The sequence below is a fragment of the Mauremys mutica genome, chromosome 1 (assembly GCF_020497125.1).
Source record: "Mauremys mutica isolate MM-2020 ecotype Southern chromosome 1, ASM2049712v1, whole genome shotgun sequence".
Taxonomy (NCBI): Eukaryota; Metazoa; Chordata; order Testudines; family Geoemydidae; genus Mauremys; species Mauremys mutica.
In genome coordinates, this window is record NC_059072.1 from 254,159,001 (window position 1) to 254,182,454 (window position 23,454).

The window sequence follows — 23,454 nt, forward strand, 5'->3', positions numbered from 1 at the left end:
TATTGTTGCTTGCTATGAACCGAAGAATCTTTCTGTGGCCACGATGTATTGCCACATGAAAGTAACCATCATGCAAACCAAGGGCAGTATACCAATCTCTAGGGAAGGGATAATGGAAGCAAAGGTGACTGTCCTGAACTTGATCTTACTGATGAACCGGTTTAGCTTTCTGAGGTCTAGAATGGGACAAAGACCACAAGATTTTGGGGAATCAGGAAGTACTGGAAATAAAAAACTTTTTGGTAAGGAACCTCCTCTCTGCTCCCAGCTCCAAAAAAAGACTGCACTTCTGGAATCAATACTGTCTTGTGAAATGGGTCCCTAAAAATGACAGGGAAGGTGGACTGGGGAAGAGGAAGGAGCTGAACTAGGTGAAGTATTCCTCTTTTACAGCTGTACACCCAGTTGTATGATGTGATCTGCTTCCTAAGGCTGTAAGAGAGAGAGAGAGAGAGAGAGAGAGGTGGAATTCAAAGGGAGGGAGATGAGATATGGGTCAGTGTGCTGTCCTCAATGGAGTAGTCAAAACAATTGCTTCAAAGCTGCAGTGGTCTGGTAAGGGCCTGTTATGGATGAATCCGACTGAAGACATCTCTAGGAGATTTAAACCTTCCTTTGGAAGTATCCTGAGACATCTGCTAAGAGGTCTTGTAGGACGACAGGTTTAAATGGTTTCTTCTTGTTACTGGGGTGTAAACCCCCAATGACAGGATGTCACTCAGGGATCTTGCAAGGTGCACATGGCGTCATCCATTTTCTGGGGAAACACTTTGAATGCTAAATCTCCTATTGTATTTTGCAACTTCCTTGGGATGGCAGAGGGTTGAAGCCAAGAGGAGAATCTCATCAAGATAGGTATAGCCAAGGAGCATGAGGCAGCATCACCTGTATCAATGGCTGCTTGAAGCGATGTTCAGGCAGTGAGGTTTTAAGAAACTAATGGCCAAGAATTCTTCTCTGTACTCCTCAGGCAACTTGTCTGCAAACTTGGACACTGCCGACCAATTAAGAAAAGTGTATTTAAACAACAGTGCCTGGTAATTTGACGCTCATCTGAAGGCTGGCAGTGGTATAGGCCTTTCTGCCATACAAGTCCAGTCTTTTAAACTTCTTGTTGTTAGTGTCTCTGGGGTGAGACTGCCTGGCACACTTAGTAGTGGCCATAATCTCAAGGAAATCAGGAGTAGGATAGATAAGAAATAATCAAAGTCTTGCTGAGGAACATGATAGCGCCTGGTCACCTGCTGGCAGTTGGTGGGATAGAGGCTGGCATCTGCCAGAGGGAACTGACTGGTTCCAGCAAAGGCTTCATTAATGGGAAGGGTGATCGTTCTCGGGGAAGGGACCTGTAAGATATCTAGGCGCTTGTGTGGGTTATCTTGTACAAGCACCACCTGTACTCCCAAAGGTATGGCCACGCTTCGCAAAAAGCCCTGGAATTTTAAAATCCTCCAGAAGAGATGTTGATTCCAGAGTGACAGCCTCATCCAGAGAAGAAAGGAAATATCTGGGGCAGGGGGCATGAAGAGATTCCCCCATTATCTTCCCTTCTTCTGTAGGCTCCAACAAAGGAAGAGGTAGAGGGACAGCAGAAGAAGCTTCCCTAGAAGTGAATGGTATGGATAAAGGTGATCTTGTAGATTGAACTCTTCTGAGAGGGACTAGACCAGAGGTGGGCAAACTACTGCCTGCAGGGCCGTCCTGCCCGGCCCCTGAGCTCCCGGCTGGGGAAGCTAGCCCCTGGCCCCTCCCCTGCTGTCCCTCCTCCCCTGCAGCCTCACCTTGCCACGCTGCCAGCGCTCTGGCCTGCCACTCCTGCCAGGCAGCATGAGGGGCGTGGCTGGCTGCAAGCTTCTGCTGCTCTGAAAAGCATGGTAGGGGGATGGATAAGGGCAGGGGGTCCCCAGGAGTAGTCAGGGGAAAAGGAGCAGGGGGCGGTTGGATGGGGCAGAGGTTCGGGGGGGGGGGGCAGTCATGGGACAGAGAGTGGGGGGGGCTGAATAGGGGGTGAGGTCCTGGGGCATGGTCAGGGGACAAGGAGCAGGGGGGGTTGGATGGGTCAGGGGTTCTGAAGTGGGCAGTCGGGGGCCGGAAGTTGGAGGGGGCTGATAGGGGGCAGGGGCCATGCTGTTTGGGGAGGCACAGCCTTCCCTACCCGGCCCTCCATACAGTTTCTCAATGCCAATGTGGCCCTCGGGCCAAAAAGTTTGCCCACTCCTGGTCTAGACCTCCATCACAGTTCAAGATGGCCCATAAGCCCAGTGGAGGTATTCCACCATGCTGGGGCTTCCTTGTAAGAGTGCCAGTCATGACTTTCAGATTTAGTTTCTCTGGAACAAGGTCGGTAAAATGATCTAAAAAGACCTTGAAGGGACACAACAATTTTGTAGTTTGGATTTTCTCCTTAATTCACTGTGATATGGTTGCTTCCCTCTTCGGTGTCCAAATGCAGCTGATGACTTATTTTCCCCCCTTGGTCAACTGCTATCACTCACTCACACAAAATTGTATTTGTCAAAAACATCATCGTCTTCCCTCCTGGAGTCTGGTTTATTAATACACAAAATACGCCTCTCTATATGTTTCAGAAAACCCATTCTGTACACACTTCCTCCTCAGGCTTTTGGTATACCTCTCACTGGGCTCTGCAAATAGTCCTTTGAAACATAAGATATATATGAATATCCACAAGCCTTCACCCCTTCCATCAGGGCTCCCCCAGATCCTCTCCTTAAGTTTCAGGGTCCACCACCCCTTGGTGCAGAGTATGTTTCAGATGCAGGGTTCACTTTTCCTCCAGGCAATACATAGCTTCTTCAAAGTATTCTACCCCCCCAAAGCATAGCAGACTCCTTCATTAGGATCTGCCAAGAGGAACCCAATGCTACCACAGGAGTTCTACTTCAGATTTCCCAGCACAGAGACTCCCAAGCACCTCCTGGGCCTGTCTCCCACTGATAGAGTGGTTTGGTTGTATAGAACAACTATGCCACTTTATTAGTGGGTGAGAAGCCCAGGAGAGAGCAGGGAGAGCTTGGGAGTCTCTGCTCAGAGATATAGTCACAGCTATTTCCCTTCATAAGTCCCAGAATATCTGTCCTTAAAGGGCCAAGACCCAGAAACTTGAGTACTCAGCAACACGTGCCCTTAATGTCCTGCTATGACCTATGTACTAGATTTCACAAAAATTAGTATTTTGACCTAGCCTTTTTGTTCATTTAAAAATTTTAAAATTATACATATACATATATTAAAAGAAAGAAACAAAAAATTTAGTCTCAGTTTCATATTTAGCATATCAAATTAAGAAAGATTAATCTCTTAGCCTCAAAAATATGTACCTCCTTCATCACCTCTGCCAGGATTTTCTTTGGTTTTGACAAACAAAAATCAGTCTGCACACAGTTCTATTTTATGGTGAACATCTGCTGTCTGGATTGCTATATTATAATAATTCTGGAAAATAGCTCCATAGCAAGAGCAAAGAGGGGTAAAAAAGAGTGCAGCCCTGCCTACATCCCCTATATAAACGGCACAATATTATAAACTGCCACTATTTGGACATAAAAAGCTTTTTTTCTCTAGTTCAGAAATTTAGGATTTAGCCCCCCCTTACCCGCCCCCCCAAAAAAAACCCAGCCAGGAGGTCGTTCAATTAGACATGGTGATATGCTTTTCCTGCTCTTCATTTTAGCAGAAATGTCCAGCTAAAGTGCTTATCTTTTTTATTATTTGGTACAGGGTCATTTTTGGAAAGTGCACTGCAGTACGCTGTCGAGCACTACAGTGACATCCTCTCTTCTCTCTACCTTAACCCATTCTGTTTGCATCCTTATGTAAGGGAGGGATTGGGGATGAAAAGGATGAGCCACTGTTCGCTGGGCTCCCCAGTGGAAGGAAACCATGAAGGGGGGAAAATGCTATCAGCTTCCTGGTCAGAGGCCACATTTAACCTGTGGTCTTTGTGCAGAACTCCCACTAACATCAGTCTCTAATTTTGTAGACCCAGTTTATAGACTCTTAAACACATAACAAGTTTGTCACTGCTGCACTAAATCAATTAACAATTCTAGCAGTAGCACTGAAGATCATCTTTTAATCACATCAATTTTAAACCCTTCTTACCATGAATGAATCTGAATATTATCATGATTTTGTCAAGGATTCTTTCCAGCTCTTCATCTGTTGCTTCTTTATTTCCAGCTCTTAACTTTGAATCCACATGTTTTGCTACAAATAAATAAAAAAATTGAGGCACTTAAAATAAAAATCCCTCTAAAATTACTGTAATGTTTCCACTTTTAATATTATTAGATATTAAAACACTGGTGAAATGCCAAATGTTCTGTTTTATAATCAATTTTCCCTCCTCCAAAATCAGTGGAATTATATTCAAGTATTACGTTATTAGTGGAAAAATTTATGCCACAAAGGAACTGACCAAGATAAAGATTAATGCAACAAATTAGCTTTAAAATTAATATATTAAAAACACAATAATCTTCACGTTATGTTCACTACAAGAACATTACTTGTTGATAGACAATGTTTTGGAATTATGCAATGCATATGAATGTATTATATGAGAAACAAAAATAAACAACACAGACGACTATTTTTGTAGACCTTTACCGTGCTCTCTGGCTCTCACCAAAACTTAAACAGAAGCGATGCTTTTGAATTAGTAGCTTGATAATGGTAGAAAAAAATATAATTACGCAATGAATTTTAATTTAAGGTATAGAAAGCCATATGAATATCCCTATTCTGGGTCTTACTAGGTTACGTGTCAGTGGGATGAGAAGGAAGCCATTGCAACAGCTGAGGATACAGTACCCACAAGTGGCAATAAGCCCATATCACTGCTTTGCATGTGTCAAATGGTATTCAGTCACCTTTCCTATGTAAGGTTATTTTTTAGAAAGCCATTTTTCAGGTTAGCAGGCAAAAGCAAAACAATGTGGTATAGACAGAAACTAAGGGGCGGATCCTCAGCTAATGTAAATTGCAGTAGCTCCATTGACTTCAAAGTCAGAGCTACGACAATTTACACCACCTGTGGATCTGTCCCCATACTACTTATTCTGAAACATTTTAAATACTCTTTGTCTAATGTACACTAACTGATTAAGCTTCCCTTTCCTGACTTCTGAGGTGCTGAACAATTTTCTTCTTTACAACTCAGTCTTCCTGTAACTGAATGTTTTTAAAATTGGTGTTCTCCTGAGTTTAGCTCAGGGGAAAAAACAACTAGACAACCAAAAAAAAATCCACTACTTCTTCCTTCTTAGGCACATTTATCTTAGCAATGACTGTCAGACTGTATGGGAAACTGAAGTTTAACACCAGTATAAGCCTCATCCATAAGATACAGTTAAATTTATTTTTCTAATAGCTACTCTTCCCCCTTAGCAACTTACTCTGCTTTAGGAAATTAGCCACACGGATTTCTAAGCAACTGTCAGCATCAGTCACAATGTAAGCAAGTAGGGTTGCAGCAATAGCAGGAGTTAACATGCTCCTTCACGTGACTGAGCACACACCTGACATAAACACATCCAGACTTTTACCTGGATCCCATGACATATCCAAACTAATTTTTGCCTGGTATCCCAAAAGCAATTCTTCCAGTGAGCTATGCATTGCATTGCTATTATACTAGCATACTCAGTATGCTTTATATTATTACGCTTTCTATAGGTTTTAGAAATATTTTACAGAAAAGTATTTTGTACCTATCAATTCTGCAGGCTTATTTGGTCTCTTGTTGATAAATGTTTCAAAGGATTCCTTCATCAAGTTTATAAATTTCTCATTTTTCTGAAAGCACGCTTCTATGATATGGTCCACTTTATCCTTAAAATCTAGTAGCTCTTGCACCATATCCTTGTCCTTTTCAGGATTAACCACTATTGTTGTCCCAAAGTTCTGTAAAAACAAACACTTTTGATAATCAAATACTTCATTGCTACCTATCTCCCCCCACAGACACATACACCTTATGAAATTTAGCAATTGGAAAAATTTATCATAGAGGTGCTTAATAATAATTGAAATCTTAAAGCTATTAAAAATGATGAGATGCACTGAAATTTAAACACAAAACTAAAAAAATCCAAACACACATTAATGGATTTCAAACAACAATGTTTAAGAGATCACTTACATTTAAAACAGAAACTAAACAAAAATTACGTATTAGACAAGACTGTACATACACAAGTTTACAGTTAAATACAGGATTTACGTGAAAGAGTATGTGGAAAAGTGTAGCAAGAATGTTCAATGTAATGAAAAACTTTGCATGACTTTTTTTTTTAATCCCACTGAACTGTTTATTTGCAGAAATAACTGGATATGATTTAGCTGCTTCTGGTCACTCCAAAGTTCTAATGTCAACAAGGGCTACAAAAGTGGAAAAACAGAGCTGTCATCAGGCTGGGGTGGGGTGGGTGGGAGCTATTGATTCGTAAGGACAAAATTCTTGCTTTATCATTTTTTATTCTTATCTTGTTTCTACTTGTGCCCAGCTCTCCAGTGGAATAACAACACTATTTATCTATTGAATCAGACAGTCTACACAACCAGTGTCTGATTGACCTACTATTTAAGATGGCTTAAGAATGTTATCTGGTATTTGTCACAAGGAGAGTGACCAGATTTCCAAAGTGAAAAACTGGGACAACCGCTCAGATGCAGCAGGATGACAGCTCCATATTTTAACATTTGCTTCTATCTTAGCCACTGTAACAGCTGAAAAACCAAAAAAGGCAAGACAACTCGGACCTCCCTCTTAACATTTAACTAGCCATAGCAATAATTCATAGATATGATACTTGATACACTGCCTTGATCCTGCCTGAATCCAACCCCTGGCTCCCAATGTCCACATACTCCACATCTCTAGGTATTCACGTGGCCCCCATTACTGTAGTATCTGAGCAATTTACAATCTTTAATGTACTTATCCACACAACACCCTGAGTGGCAGAGAAGTGCCATCGCCATTTTATAGATGGGGACCTGAGGCACAGAGAGACTAAGTGACTTACCCAAGGTCAGAGAGAGAGCGAGTCTGTGGCAGAGCAGAGATTTGGTCCCAGGTACCTTAATTTGCCCTATACACTCTCTCATACCCCCAGGACTCACCCTCTCCAAAGCTGTCAAACCTTCCTTGTGACTTGACCCCTCCCCCATCTATTCACCAACACTTGACCAGTTTCCTCCTGGTGTTCGTGGCTCCCTGGACTCCACCTCCAGGAGTCCTCAAAACTGGGAAATGTACAAGTTAATTAAAACCTGACCAGAAAGGGGAGTCTAGTCCTAAAATCTGGACTGTATCAACTTTTCAGGGGCATCAGGTCATCCTATTCACATGGGATTTTCTCTCACTATCCCTTGGAGTACACAGTCTCAAATGCCCATCAGTCTCTCTCCTATCTCGGAAGCGATAACTGAGTGGCTACAACCAATGACATGACTAGCATTTGGGAAACCAAGGGTATAATGTTTCGGACATGCCTTCCATAATACTACCTCACGATGCAAGACACATGATTCCAAGAGTTGCACTGGAATGTTTTCTTATCATACAGTCAGCCCCAGCTTAAGGTTACAATTTGAAAGCATCTCCACTAGACTGCAAGTTCTTCAGGATGAGTAAACTGTTGTATGTTTGTACAATGTCTAGCACAATGGAGATGAGACCTCTAAGTGCCACCAAAATAGATTCTTGAGAGAATTCTTTTCACTTTCAAAATAATAATTTAAAAAACCTTTAGCCTGTTAACTGTTACAACAAGCAGCAATTATTTATAGCATAACAAATCTGCAGTGCTGATGGAAGTATCAGCCGAGATCTGATGTTCCAGTAGTTTCAAAAGGAGTGTGAGTAGAGTGTCAGGAGGAACTGAGAACTATTTATTTTGAACCAAACACAGCCAACTTTCCAGCCCAACATTTTCTCAACTCATATGAAGTTCTGATTTTAAAAAACCTGTTTGCACTGTTCAGTCCTGTAAAATAAACAGTTCCTAAATATGATTTTAAATCAAAATGTGTATGCACTGTGGTTTCTCATCACATGAGCTTTCAGAATATTGCTGAACAAAATCAGTGCATTAACAAAACAAATAAAAACCCCACATACCTGCTTAAAATATAATGTTCATGAACACAGTTGAGTGTTTAATTGGTTCTCATTACTTGTTTTTAAAAGCCAAGCAGTCACTCCACTGTGGACAGCATAAATATGAGGACAGTAAGATGCAATAAAGTTTGAAATACCTTGATGTATTCACTCCAGTTTTGCAACAGGATCTGCTGCCCACCTTTTACCCGGCTGAACAGCTGGTATGTCTGGGTGAGATCTGATATTCTGTTTTCATCAAGCAGATTATCAAGTCCTAAAATAAGAATAAACCAACTTTAATGTAGTGATATAATTGCAGTTAAAGACAGACTAGAGGGTATGTGGGCTCTATGAAATAATCAATACAATTATAACATTATGGCAGCTACAATTTCTTTTGTAAAGAAGAGTTATGCTCAGTACTGACAAGTGTCTATGGACTAGATCCACAAAGGGATTTAGGCACCCAATTGCCACTTTAGGCAGCAAAGTCCAAAATCTAGATTCTTAGAACACCCCATTCAGTTGCCACCTAATCCTGCACACATCTAAATGCCCTAAGTGCCTATGTTTCCACCGATAAAGTCCCCATAGGACCTACATTTCTGCTGATGGACGTCAACACAGCTAAATCCTGTTGCCCAGAACTAGCTCACACCTAAATCCCAGCAGGATTAATAATATAGGAATTCCCCTGCCTCTCTCACCTGTGAGGTCCACCAATGCAGGGGAAGAGAGGTGTCCCCCTTATGCCCTGTAGCCCCATGGGTAAAGCACTCAGCCAGGATGAAGGACACCAGGGTTCAAAACTCTACTTTGTCTGATTTGGAGCAGGGACTTGAACGCTGGTCTCCCACTTCCCAGGTGAGTGTCCTGATCACTGAGCTAATGGGTATTGGGTGGGTGGGGGTGGCAGCCCATAGGGCTAGCTTGCCACTATTATAATCACTGTCTTGCCTTCATTATATTCTGCCTTTATTATATTCTGCCTTTATTATATTCAGCAGTAATGCAAGGAACCTAATAGGCAGGGGTGCTGGAACAATTTGTATAGTGGGGGTGCTGAGAGTTATTGAACCAAACTATAAACCCTGTATATAATGGAAACCACTTCAAGCCAGGGGGTGCAGCAGCACCCTCTGCACCCTGAATTCAGAACCTTTGCCTACAGGCCTGTATCCTGTAAGACACAGCAGTGAGCATAGCTGGCATAAATAAGGCTTGAGGCCTATGAACTTTGGCATAGATAGAAGGCCCAATGGACTATCCCAAATATAGGGGAGCTGAAAATAGAGTGTTTAAGGGGAATTTTCAATCACAGGAACATGGGTCCAACCACAAGAATGTCATAGAGACAAATTGATGTACATAGCAACAACAAAAGGTAAATTAGCTACATCTGCAGATACCTAACAACAAGAGGCTCATGGCAACAAATTGACGTATATGATAGTATATTAATAATCTCAACTTACTAACGTATAGGAGAAAGACAATCCAACATTAGTAAGGTAAGGAAATACAAATAAGGAACAGGGAAGAAACCCCTACTGAATATGCACCAGACATAATGGCATCAGCATAAAATATTACAAAAGTTGCATCCCAGCCTATGGGTAGTAGGAGAAAGATGTAGCTTTTGGGATGTGCCAGAATGATGGCTGCTGGTGATGAGGGGAAAGGTGACGGTGAAATTCTCAAGTAATAAATGTAATTAATACATAACCTATAAATCAGGCTACAGGGTCTCTCTATCGCTCCTGTTCAAGCTGTTTTACTTCATATAATTAAATATTCATCACTGGAGCAGGATCTGGTCCGAGAGGTGAATATAGCTGGATCGCATGATAATAGTGACCATCATATAATTAAATTTAACATCCTTGTAGCAGGGAAAAACACCACAGCAGCCCAACACAATAGCATTTAATTTCAGAAAGGGGAACTACACAAAAATGAGGAAGGGTACAGTGTCAAAAGTGAAATCCCTGCAAGGTGCATGGAAACTTTTTAAAGACACCATAATAGACACTCAACGTAAAAGTATGCCTCTAATTAAACAACATAGTAAGAGAACCAAAAAGGTGCCACCTTGACTAAACAACAAAGTACAAAAAGCAGTGAGACACAAAAAGGATCCTTTAAAAAGTGGAAGTTAAATAACAGTGAGGAAAATAGAAAAAAAGAGCATAAACTCTGGTAAATGAAGTGTAAAAATATAATTAGGAAGGCCCAAAAAGAATTTAAAGAACACCTAGCCAAAGTCTCAAAAAGTATTAGCAAACATTTTTTGAAGTACATCAGAAGCAGGAAGCCTGCTAACCAACCAGTGGGGCCACGGAACAATTGAGATACTAAAGGAGCACACAAGGACAATAAAGCCAATGTGGAGAAACTAAATGAATTCTTTGCATCAGTCTTAGAGGATGTGAGGGAAACTTCCAAACCTGAGTCATTCTTTTCAGGTGACCAATGTGAGGAACTGTCCCAGATTGAGGTGTAACATTAGAGGAGGTTTTGAAAGAAATTGATAAACTAAACTGTAATAAGTCACCAGGACCAGATGGTATTCACCCAAGACGCCTCAAGGAACTCAAATGTGAAAATGCAGAATTACTAACTGTAGTTTGTAACCTATCATTTAAATCAGCTTCTGTACCAAATGATTGGAGAGTAGCTAATGTGACGCTAATTTTTAAAAAGGGCTCCAGAGGTGATCCCAGCAATTACAGGCTGGACTTCAGTACCAGGCAAACTGGTTGAAACTATAGTAAACAACAAAATTGTCACACACATAGATGAATATAATTTTTTGGGGAAGAGTCAACATGGTTTTTGTTAAGTGAAGTCATGCCTCACCAATCTACTAGAATTCTTTGAAGGGGTCAGCAAGCATGTGGACAAGGGGGATCCAGTAGATATAATGGATTTTCAGAAAGCCTTTGATAAGATCCCTCACCAAAGGCTCTTAAGCAAGTAAGCTGTCATGGGATAAGAGGGAAGGTCCTCTCATGGACCGGTAACTGGTTAAAAGATAGGAAACAAAGGGTAGGAATAAATGGTCAGTTTTCAGAATGGAGAGAGGTAAATAGTAGTGTACCCCAAGGATCTGTTGAACATATTCATAAATGAGCTGGAAAAAAGGGGTAAATAGTTAGGTGGCAAAATTTGCAGATGATATGGAACTACTCAAGACAGGTAAGTCCCAAGCAGACTGCAAAGAGCTACAAAAGGATCTCACAAAACTGGGTGACTGGGCAACAAAATGGCAGATGAAACTCAATGCTGATAAATGTAAAGTAATGTACACTGGAAAACAATCCCACTACACATATAAAATGAAGTAGTTTAAATTAGCTTTTTCCACTCTAGAAAGATCTTAGAGTCATTGTGGATAGTTCTCTGAAAACATCCACTCAATGTGCAGCAGCAGTCAAAAAAGCAAACAGTGTTGGAAATCATTAAGAAAGGGATAGAAAATAAGACAGAAAATATCATATTTCCTCTATATAAATCCATGATATGTCAACACCTTGAATACTGTGTGCAGACGTGATCGTCTCATCTCAAAAACGATATATTGGAATTGGAAAAGGTTCAGAAAAAGGGCAACAAAAATGAGTAGGGATATAGAATGGCTTTTATATGAGGAGGGATAAATAAGACTGGGACTTTTCATCTTGGAGAAGAGATGACTAATGGGGCATATGACAGAGGTCTATAAAATCATGATGACTGGTGTAGAGAAAGTAAATAAGAAACTGTAATTTACTCCTTCTCATAACACAAGAATTGGGGGTCACCAAATGAAATTAATAGGCAGCAGGTTTAAAACAAACAAAAGGAAGTATTTTTTCTACACAATGCACAGTCAACCTGTGGAACTCCTTGCCAGAGGATGTTGTGAAGGCCAACACTATAATAGGGTTCAAAAAAGAACTAGATAAATTCATGGAGGATAGGTCCATCAATGGCTATTAGCCAGAATGGGCAGGGATGGTGTCCCTCGCCTCTGTTTGCCAGAAGCTAGGAATCAGCGACAGAGGATGGATCACTTGATGATTACCTGTTCTGTTCATTCCCTCTGGGATACGTGGCATTGGCCACTGTCGAAAGACAGGATACTGGGAGGCTAGATTGAACTTTGGTCTGACCGAGGATGGCCGTTCTTATGTACCTTGGAGGTCCTGGCACAGTTGGTACTGATGGGGTCTGCCAAGTCGGAGAAAGCCACTTCTTGGCTGAGAAGGGGAGTTCAGAGCCCGCTTTTTAGTCGCCTTCTTGGCAGAGTACTTTTTTTTGCCAGAGTGGGTGGAGGGGAACCTCTGTCAGATGCTGCCATAGAATACCATTGTTGGGGAGGGGAGCGCAGAGACCTCTCCATCATGAGGCGCTTCAAATGCAGGTTTCTCACCTTCCTGGCCTGGGCTTTCAAGTTGTGGCAATGTGAGCACCTCTGCAAAATGTGTGTATCGCCAAGGCAGCAGCCACACTATGAATGCCCATCAGAGACCAGTACAGAGAGTCTGCAAGTAAGGAAGCATTTAAAACCTGGGGAGCTGGGCATGCCCCTCAGGGAAGGGTTTTCTCCCCTGAGAGAGGGTAACAATGCTATTCTAAGGGGTGACTAACAACTGAAATTTAATTTCCTAATATAAGAGAAAAAAAATTTTTTTTATAGAAAGAAAAAGTAAACTGTGAAGGGGAAGTAAGTATTAAACTAGCTAACAACTAGCTATTAACTAAACAACTAGAAATCTAAGTTAGACTAAAGAAGCTAAAGTACAGAGGTGCGGCTAAGTGCTTTGTCTGAAACCGAGGGCAGAGAAGAGACTGAGCGGGGTTGGTCATACGGTACTATGTAACTGCCTAAGACAGCGCGAGACGGGGGCAACGCATGTGCGACCCAACCAGGCACTCCTACTACAAATCTCCCATTACATGCACCGGGACACTCCTCAAAGAACATTTAGTTATTTTACACAAAGTGGAACAGCTTCAATAGGAAAGATTGGGCTAAGCCCACCACAGAATTCTCCAAAGCCCTATGGTTAGGATACTCTCCTGGGATATGGGAGACCAGGGTTCAAATTCCTATTCCAAATAAGGCAGTGTGTGGGTTTGAACCCATGTCTCTCATATCCTAGGTGAGTGCTCTAATCAGTACATTATGGAACCTAATGAGGGCACCCTACCACCTCATTTTTTTTGCATGAAAGATCAGCCCTAATCCAGGAGAGGATATATGTCTGTGAATTCCAAGTGGAGAGAGGTGCCTAAGTCTCTCTGGATTGGGGCTTAAGCTACCGCTCTGTTCTTGACTAGCTTAGGTGGCTCCTTGATAAGAATTCTGGCTTTTGGGAACTCCGTTCTTAAGTAACTAATTCTCCCCATGCATTGTATATGGAGCCTATGTACCTAACTTTAGGTGCCCTGCCACTTAGGGGAACCAACAGCCTCAAGTCAGGCATTTCAAAGCTGAGCCTAAGTCCCCTTTATGGATCTAGGTCTGTATTTATACAGGCTTAAGCAGTTTGTGGTACAATATTTTTGAAAGAAACAAACAATTTGAACGGAAGTATTTACATTTTCCTACCAGCTGCTGCCTACTGAGAGCTTGCTGTAAAGTAATAATACCACCTAGCTTTAATATAGCACTTTTCATCGGGAGATCTCACACAACTAACAGGAGCTCAGTAAGTAAACTAAAAAATCTGCCCCAACTCTAGAGCAGTAAAAATATATATCCTGTGAGAGTTTCTTTGGGGGTGCTGTGGTGATTTATGTTTCCTGTGTTAAGTATCAGCATAAACTCTCTGTTAAATAGTATCAACACAAATTACCACAAATTCTTTCCACGCTCAACTTTTGCCTTTACTAATGCAGCCTCTCCCATATGAGAACAGAATTCATGTCACCAATTTAGCTGATGTTACACTCAGGTTTTGGATCATGTTCTAACATATTACACATACACTTCTATTTATGAATTCTCAAATTTAATTGGATGACTGGCAATGACTCCAAGTAGTGCTGAATTATCTCATGTTCAGATCAATTCCTGAAAACCCAAATCATCCAATTCTTACCAGCACTGTCATTTTGTGCTGTAACTTAGGGTATGTCTTCACTACCGGCTGTATCGGCGGGTAGCAATTGATTTCTCGGGGATTGATATATCGCGTCTCATCTAGACGCGATATATCGATCCCTGAACGCGCTCCTGTCGACTCCGGAACTCCACCAACCCGAACGGCGGTAGCGGAGTCAACAGGGGGAGCCGTGGACGTCGATCCCATGCCATGAGGGGGGTAGGTAACTTGATCTAAGATACTTCGACTTCAGCTACACTATTCACATAGCTGAAGTTGCATATCTTAGATCGATCCCCCACCCTAGTGTAGACCAGCCCAAAGTCTACTTTTACAAAGGCCAGGAACTTATTCTACTTTTATAAACAAACAAGAGAAGCAATTCAAGGATGATGCTGGATAAGAAAATGCAAATAAAACTGGCTTGCTCAGTCTTTAGTTATTGCAGCAACATACACCATAAAAACACCTAAAATAGATAAATTACAATGTCTTGAAAATATATGGTAGGTTTTCTACTGGTGAGCTGTGGGCGATGTAGAAAATTATACTTCGCTGCATCAGAAGGTAGGCACCTACTAAGTCAGAGATAGCAGCAACTAAACAGTACAGGGAAGTCTCACACCCATCTATTTTTTTTTTCCAGCACATGAACAACCAATTTCATCTTGTAGTGCTCTCTTCTTCAAAATTTGTCAGTTAAAAGGAAAGTCAAAGATGGTGACAACCTCCCCTGCTCCCTCAAGCCAATATAGTAATACTTCCCTTTTTCTTTCCATCTCATGTGCTTGGACCAATCACACAACTTCTACTATATCACACATTTGATAGGAAAGGAAAATATATGTGAAATTATTCTGTAACAGGAAGGCTGCACCCAACTTCTTGAAAGTACTGCCATACCCTTTGAATGACTTATTACACTCACAAGACAAAAACCCAACAGCTGGTCAGTGGCAGCTGTACTAATACAATAAAAGTTTCTTATACATACTCAAAAGCATTTTTAAGCTTTTATTTTCCTGTATCAAACTGACTATACCACATGCCTTCTCCTAAGGAACAAAACCTACAAAAGGTAGTGTCTTCTTCTATTTGCATGGCACACTTGGATGTCAAGTGGATTATAATGTGCCGCTAGATCAAACGAATGGAAAAAGTTATGCTAATCAACAGGTGTTAGACTTACTCACATTTAATTTTTTAAGTGCAGATACAGAATGTGAAAGCCGAACTAGTTTAAATCTACAGATATCACAATCTCAAAATGTAAATATGAAAACCAATTCTATTATGAAAGTTGCACATACACCTCTACCTCAATATAACGCTGCCCTCAGGAGCCAAAAAAATCTTACCGCGTTATAGGTGAAACCGTGTTATATCGAGCTTGCTTTGATACACTCAAGTGCACAGCCCCGCCCCCACCCGGAGCACTGCTTTACCTTGTTATATCCAAATTCGTGTTATATCGGGTCGCGTTATATCGAGGTAGAGGTGTAGATATTAACTGTACATATCTATATGGAAACATATTATAAACTAGGAAAGAATTCATAATTAAAACAAGACCGCATACCATTTCTTACTCAGATGTCTGCTACATAAAAATGTCACTGTGAAAAACTTTTAAAAATAACACTGACAAATGACATCAATTCCACTGATAGTTCATTCTCTTGTTGATATACATCTAAACCCTTCTATTTCAAAATAAGTTTAAGACGGAATAAAACAGCTAAAATAAAATGAAGCACATCAGTGAAGGCCGAAGATTGTACAAGTATAGTTATATATTTAAAATAGGGACAAAGAAAAAGGAAGAAAAGTAGTAAGATGTCTAATTCATCACACAAACATTATGATGGTTTGGCTGTTGCACAGCAAGCCACCTTGATAGAATCACACACTGATGGAGGTTAGAAAACAGTAGAGAATTGAGTGTGGGATGCTAAAGCCAATTTAGGACTTAAAAAAAAATAGAAGTTTGGTGCTAGAAGCCCTCTCAACAGAGAGCAAGATAGATACAGCAGTAAGAAGTAGGTTCTGGAAGAGATGGCAGCTGGTCAGTTACAGGCAGCTTGACAGCAAATAACAGAGCTGGGCTTTTTTTTTGCGTTACTAAAACTATTTATGAATTCAGGTTGAATTTTGGTCCACAGAATGGAAAAATGTCAAAACAGTTTGTTTTGCCCATTTTGAAATAAAACATTTTGACTTTTCATTCAAAAATAGCATTTCATTTGGAAATTTTGCTATTTAAAAAAAAAAAAGAACAAAAATATGGGTGAAAAACACCTGAAATAAAATACCAAGAAAAAAGTGTTTTGGATTGAACTAATAATTTTGTTTCACCCAAATCAAATATTTTTCTTTTTTTGTTTCAGCAAGGAAAAAAAAAGAAAAAAGAAAAGAATTAGTTTCGCTTCAAACCAAACAATTTTTTTTCCTGAATATTTTGGTTCATCCTCGAACCAAAAAAATCAATTATTCACTCACTTCTAGTCAGCAATACTCATAGGTCCTGAGGGTAAGTTACTGAAATGTGATACAGTTAGCGAAAGAGGTAGGCTGGTAAAGTAGACCTAATCAGATAATCTTCCATCTGATCAGGCAGACAACTAAAAGAACCTAACGCCAGAAGTTTTGAGAAAAATATCCCAAGTATTTTATGGAAAATAAAGGAAGAATAAGTGGTGGGGAGGGGACATTTTCTGCAACATGAAGAAAACAAAGAGGGGTGAGGCTAAGTTACCAGAACACCCAGAACCTAAAGCTCACCCAGAGCTAAGAACAGAGAAGATATTTTATATCAAAACATACGCAAGATCAGGAAACATCAATGAAGCCTAAAAATCCAGTAAAAGAAGAAGATTGACATGACTGTTCCTGTTAATTTTTAAAAAACCAAGAGGATATCAGAGGCACTGATCACTCAGCAAGTACTTCTGAAGAAGACTGAGGGCTTGGCTACACTTGCAAGTTGCAGCGCTGGTAGAGGCTTTCCAGCGCTGCAATTAGTAACCGTCCACACCTGCAAGGCACATCCAGCGCTGCAACTCCCTGGCTGCAGCGCTGGCTGTACACCTGGCCAGGTTGGGGTTTAGCGATTGCAGCGCTGGTGATCCAGCGCTGCTCATCAAGTGTGGACACACACCAGCGCTTTTATTGGCCTCCAGGGAATAAGGAGATATCCCAGAAAGCTTTTAACTAAGGGTATGGCTACACTTACAAATCTGCAGCGCTGGTAGTTGCAGCGCTGGTCATCCAGCTGTGCAGGGCCAGCGCTGGTGTGTGGCCACACTCACAGCTACCAGCGCTGCAGTGTGGCCACATTTGTAGCATTTGCAGCGCTGTTGGGAGTGATGAATTATGGGCAGCTATCCCAGCATTCAAGTGGCAGCAACGTGCTTTTCAAAAGAGGGGGGTGTGGGGCAGTGTGACAGGGACCGGGGGGGAGAGAGAGAGAGTGGATTTTTGGAACCGACACTGTGCAAAATCAGAAAATTTTCCCACCCCCTTACTGTTAACTGCAAACAACCTGCATCCAACATACTCCCCTCTGCCCCCTCCCCCCGTTTCTCTCAAGCAAAGCAAACACTCAACCCCTGCAGGGGTTATCTCATTTCATTGTTGACAGTAGTTACAGATTAATGACAGCAAACAGGAGCTATAAGCAGCTCCCGGTGCGGTGCACGGAGCCCGGAGCTCCGAATTGACAACAAAACAAAGAGAGGCTGCATAACAAAACAAAGGGAATAATTTAGTTAAAAGCATTCTGGGATACTCCTTATACCCTGGAGGCCAATAACAGCGCTGGTGAGTGTCCACACTTGATGACCAGCGCTGCAGAACCAGCGCTGCAACCCTTATACCCCAAGCAGACCTGGGTGTACGGCCAGCGCTGCAGCCAGGGAGTTGCAGCGCTGGTTGTGCCCTGCAAGTGTGGACAGGGTGTAATTGCAGCGCTGGAAAGCCTCTACCAGCGCTGCAACTTGCAAGTGTAGCCAAGCCCTAAATTACTCTCTTTGTTTTGTTATGCAGCCTCTCATTGTTTTGTTGTGAACTCCGATCGGAGCTCCGTTGAACTGCTTATCTAAAAAACAAACACTGATCACAGCAAACAGGAGCTATCTGTACCTGGCTGTGAACGATCAAATGAGAGGCAGGGAGTGAATGTTTGCTTGACAGAGAAACAGCATTGGAGGCAGGCTGTTTGCAATTAAGACCAAGGGTTCGCGAACATTTTGTGATTTTTCAATCCAGGAAGCTAAACTGTTGGCTCCAAAAATCCACTCTCTCTCTCTTCCCCGCTCCCTGTCACAGTACACCACAGGGAGTGAGTGAAACAGCGGGGAGTCCGTGTTGGAGGCAGGCTGTTTGCAATTAAGAGTTAAGACTAAGGGCTCGTGAACATTTTGTGATTTTTCAATCCAGGAAACTAACACACAGTGTTGGCTCCAAAAATCCACTCTCTCTCTCTTCTCCGCTCCCTGTCACAGTACACCACCCTCCACCCCCCTCTTTTGAAAAGCACGTTGTTGCCACTTGAATGCTGGGATAGCTGCCCATAATGCAGCACTCCCAACAGCGCTGCAAATGTTGCAAATGTGGCCACACACCAGCGCTGGTAGCTGTGAGTGTGGCCACACACCAGCGCTGCTCCTACACAGCTGGATGACCAGCGCTGCAAACTACCAGCGCTGCAAACCGTAAGTGTAGCCAAGCCCTAAGACAAATCTGAGATTTCCAGAGACACACCAAAGGATGCAAAGAGAGAATATATATTGTACTGGCTTAACAGGTAACCTCACTGGGACTTCACTGTATTTGACCGTACAAAGATTCTTTAACTACATAGTGACAAGCAAACTAGAAGTTAATTCCACCTGTGCTGTGTAATTTATACAGAATTACTGCAGTAATTTAGGTGCTTGTTTTGGAAGTTTATACAATCCTGTGCCATTAGCAGTTTTTATTTTGGAGATGACTAGTGGCACTCTCAGTATGCGTGGAAGTCGCTGCTATGGCTCACATTCGAATAGTTGTACAATCTACCATTGTTGCAGAGTATGAGAATCTGTCCTTCAGTGTAGGTTAAAAGAACTAAGAAAGATATACCTTTTTGCAAAATAGCTGTTAAGTGTTCTCCTAGAAGTTGCTTTTCCACACAAGCAATTAGTAGTTTCCTGTGTAAGGCAAGAAAGAGCACATAAGAAATACTGCACAGTTTAAGGCAATTACTCTCTTATCAGGGTGCATGTGTGAATAACTCCCATTATTACACGACAAAATATTGAACATTTACAGTTTATTCTAATTTTGCAGTCTGTATTTTACATAAACAAAAAAATTCTAACAGGAATTAACTCAAGATAAAATACTGCAAAAATATATGCAATTAAGAAATGGAGATTCTAATTCAAATGTTACTTTAAAAAACAAGCTCTTGCTATTATTCATAACACCTTAAAATTAGATATTAAAAATTAGAACAGTTTTAAAGATTCTTATTTACTTTTTATTTTGATAGAAAAAGAGATGGTTCTAAGCTGGAACCTCAAAACCAAACAACCCAGGTTAGTGTGGTTCAAAATTCAAACCCAAATTCTGAACTAAGGTTTCATGGTTAAAGAAGCACGCTTGTGAGCTGAACTAGAACCCCATATCAGACCACCAAACTCTGGGAGAAGATATTAAACTTGGTTCTGAATTTTGCAATGTAGGCTTATCTCTACTTTCCACCTATAATGCAGATTACTTACTGCATTTGACTAAGACTGGTCAGTTTCCTTTTCTGGCTTTTATGTATTAGTAAGGTGGTGCAATGCTTAGGTTGAAAATATTGCAGAGCAATATTCTGCAATTTTTCAACAAAAAAAAATACCCCAAAGCAAAACAAAACACCCAAATCCTGGCTTTACACTAATATAGTGTAAGCTGACAAATCACAGAATAACTGTATTGGTCTTAAGTTTTAGAAAATATGTTTTTTACAAAACCTAATTTAAGGGTTTAAATTAACCTGACATTTTTCTTGATATGCAGCGTTGTTGTAGTCATGCTGGTCCCAGGATATTAAGAGAGTACTCTATCAGCACTTCACCTACCTTGTCCTCTATTATTTCTAATGTTATTTTTGTCCCTGAAGGATCATATCTATCCCAAGTACAAATCTAATAGGTTAAATTTTTTACTTTTTTAAATATTCTTGCTGTCCCCTTCACATATCTAGAAGGGTGGTAAACTGTGAGATATGAGGATCACTAAAGGAGACTGACTTCAGATCCCATAAATGCTGCTTCCTAAAAGGATCAAAGGAAATCAGTGATGATTTATACAAGGCTCTCTCATTTTGCCTTCACAGAGCTCTCTGGCCCCCAGTCGGCCCAGACTTTCATCCTGAGCCAAGACAGAAGTCAGGACCCAGAATAAGTCCCTGCACAGACTATCCTCACTAGAATTCCAGGCTACTCTTTATTTGAGCTGCACTTTAAAGCCATGATTGTGCAAATACTTATGCATGTTCTTAAATTCATATATGAGAGTAGTTCCATTGACTTTGATGAGACTAACTGTGGAGTAAATATTAATCAACCTGCAAGTAAGAATTTGCAGGATCAGAGCCACAGTTAGAATTTTATAATATATAGCAGCTGTCTAAAAAAATAGTTTTGTTTGCATTATACCTACATTACAACATAGATTGCAGTAGATAATTTTAAGTAATGAGAAATAACAGATATACTTTAATAAAGTCATCATTGTAACACAATCAAATGCCAAACATAGCCTAGAACACTGTTAATAAAAGTGGACTGCCATTTTAAATAGACCTCATGAGTGAGGATATCTAACAGTTTCATTAGGCAAAAAACCACATTCCCTTCCCACAGGAAGTTTGAGCTAAATGTCATTATCAGCGCATGAATGGTTAACCTGAACTACTGTTTTGAAAGTCCAAATGATACATTATATAATAACTCAAAAATTTCAAAAACCTCAAACTCATACTGCTAGATCTTTCTCTCTCCCACTTTTTTCTTGTTATTGTGTATTTTAATTTTAATCAAGATACATAGCCTTCGTAAAACAAAGTTTGTTACAGATAATCTCATTATTACGCTTTTAGATACTATTGAAATAATCCTACCTTCTTTTGAACCATGGATAATCACATTACTTTATGAATGGATAGCACGCAGGTTTGGCCTATAGCAAAAATGGAAGAAAATTTGTACTCACTGCGTGCTGTGGTCTAAATATGTTATCACTCGGTCTCCTTCTTCTTCTAAACGTTTGTTAACATGGTGAAGATATTCTGGGACCTAGCAAAGGAAAAGAATGCAATGATTTAATTAGTGAACACAAAGGAGTATGACATATGCATAACCTTTTTATCATGACAATTATCTTAATTATACATTAGCAGAGTACTGACAAGATAAGATTATTCCATCCTTAATTTCTTCTCTAATGCTAAGAGACACGTGTGTGACATGGAAATTTATATCAGTGTCATGTAGACACTTGCTTTCAGAATATTTGCGGTGAGTCAGTTAACTTTCACAGCTCTCATTTGGGAGAGACAATACATTTATATACACTAGGGGACACTTATTTGTTTTACATTTTGGGAAGTGTCTAAATTTGTGGCCTGTCAACAGGACAGTATCGCTTTAACCCAAAAGAATAGAAAACACAACTGTCTTAGTCTATTGAGTCAATAAGCCTTTTTTAAAACTCAACTGCTTAATTAGGTATTAATCAAAGAAAAACTGGAATGACATTAAAGGACGCACATTACAATTTATTGGATGAAGTAATGTTGACAATACCCCCATAGCTCTTACTATATTGTGCTCTCCAGCAGCATGATTGTAGGTAGCCCAAATTTCACTGGGTTATCTCACTTCTAGTCATGCACTTAAAGCAGTGGTTTTCAACCTTTTTTCATTTGCAGACCCCTAAAAAATTTCAAAAGGAGGTGTGGTCCCTTCTGGAAATCTTAGACACCCGTGGACCATTGACTTAAACCACTGACTTAAAGATACTTCAACGCACTGGATTCAATTATCCCTCTCAGATACCCCAATGCAGCTCACACTGCAGTACATGGAGGTGTACATGTGTACCTTAGCACAGAATTGGGCCCCATGGTCTTTTAATTAATTCCTAGTGCTCATTAACACTGTATATTTACCTCTCTTTCTTGCATTAACCTTTGGCCCTCTGCCGCATATAAACAATTTGTCTCCTCCAAAAACTTTTGTTCAAATGATTCCTTGTAAACCTAGGTAAAAAATGAAATTATTAATTTAGTTACTTATTAACCTCATGCTTAAGGCTGGCTTTTTTATTTTTAGTTGTCAAGATGAGGACAGACAATTTTGTGTCATGGGATATTTTGTTTGTCTTTCAAGAAAAGTGCCACTGACACTACTGGATAATGAAGTTCCTGGTTTATTTGTATAATAGGTACAGAAGGGGATTGGTCCTGCTTTGAGCAATGGGTTGGACTAGATGACCTCCTGAGGTCCCTTCTAACCCTGATATTCTATGATAAACTGCACTCATGTCTGTATGAATGACCAACTGCAATGGGAGCTTTCCCACACGATATCGTAAGTGTGCTTCAATCAGGGATTCAGTGTCTGATTTGTCTAAATCAATGGGCTTCTGTTTAAAATCACACAGACAAGCACCAGCAGCCAATAACACACAATTATGGGACTCCAGTCCAGTTGAGTTTGATCCTCCTGCCAGCATTCCTGCTGCAAATGCAATAGCTCCAAATTAGTGAAATCACCGCAAAGAACCGGTAACTCCTTTTCGGTGAAATGCTTGGACTAATCAGGAACACCGTCTCCAAAATAATCTTCATCCAAGAAATTTGGGGTCTGTCATCTTGCTTTGGCTCACTGAGATAAATGAGGTGCAGATGAATTGGACTATCCTTTCCCTCTTCAATGTCTAACTAGAGGGGATTCAAAGAAGAGTAACAGGAATGATCAAGGGCAATGAAACATTGTCATATTAAAATAAATTGAAAAGACTGGGATTGTTTACTTTAGAAAGAAGACTAGTAGAGAAAACAGGATAAAAGTATACATAATAATTCATGGCCTGGAAAAAGTAGATCAGGAGCTTCTGTTTTCCCTGCCTCATAACAAGACATGGGGGCATTCACTGGAATTAAAAAAGGTGAGAAATTCAAAACCAATGGAAGGA

At 40.6% G+C, this 23,454-nt stretch overlaps 1 protein-coding gene across 1 annotated transcript in view; it reads right to left on the reverse strand.

The window, feature by feature from the left end:
* The window catches only part of CUL4A (cullin 4A), a 75,725-nt gene that overhangs the window by 23,634 nt on the left and 28,637 nt on the right, over positions 1–23,454 (reverse strand). The window contains exons 7-12 of the mRNA XM_045007429.1: positions 22,427–22,516; positions 21,469–21,551; positions 19,345–19,412; positions 8,287–8,405; positions 5,736–5,928; positions 4,126–4,230 (exon numbers count right to left, since the gene is read on the reverse strand). Coding sequence (XP_044863364.1) covers positions 4,126–4,230; positions 5,736–5,928; positions 8,287–8,405; positions 19,345–19,412; positions 21,469–21,551; positions 22,427–22,516 — 658 coding nt within the window. The remainder of the gene's footprint in view (positions 1–4,125; positions 4,231–5,735; positions 5,929–8,286; positions 8,406–19,344; positions 19,413–21,468; positions 21,552–22,426; positions 22,517–23,454) is intronic.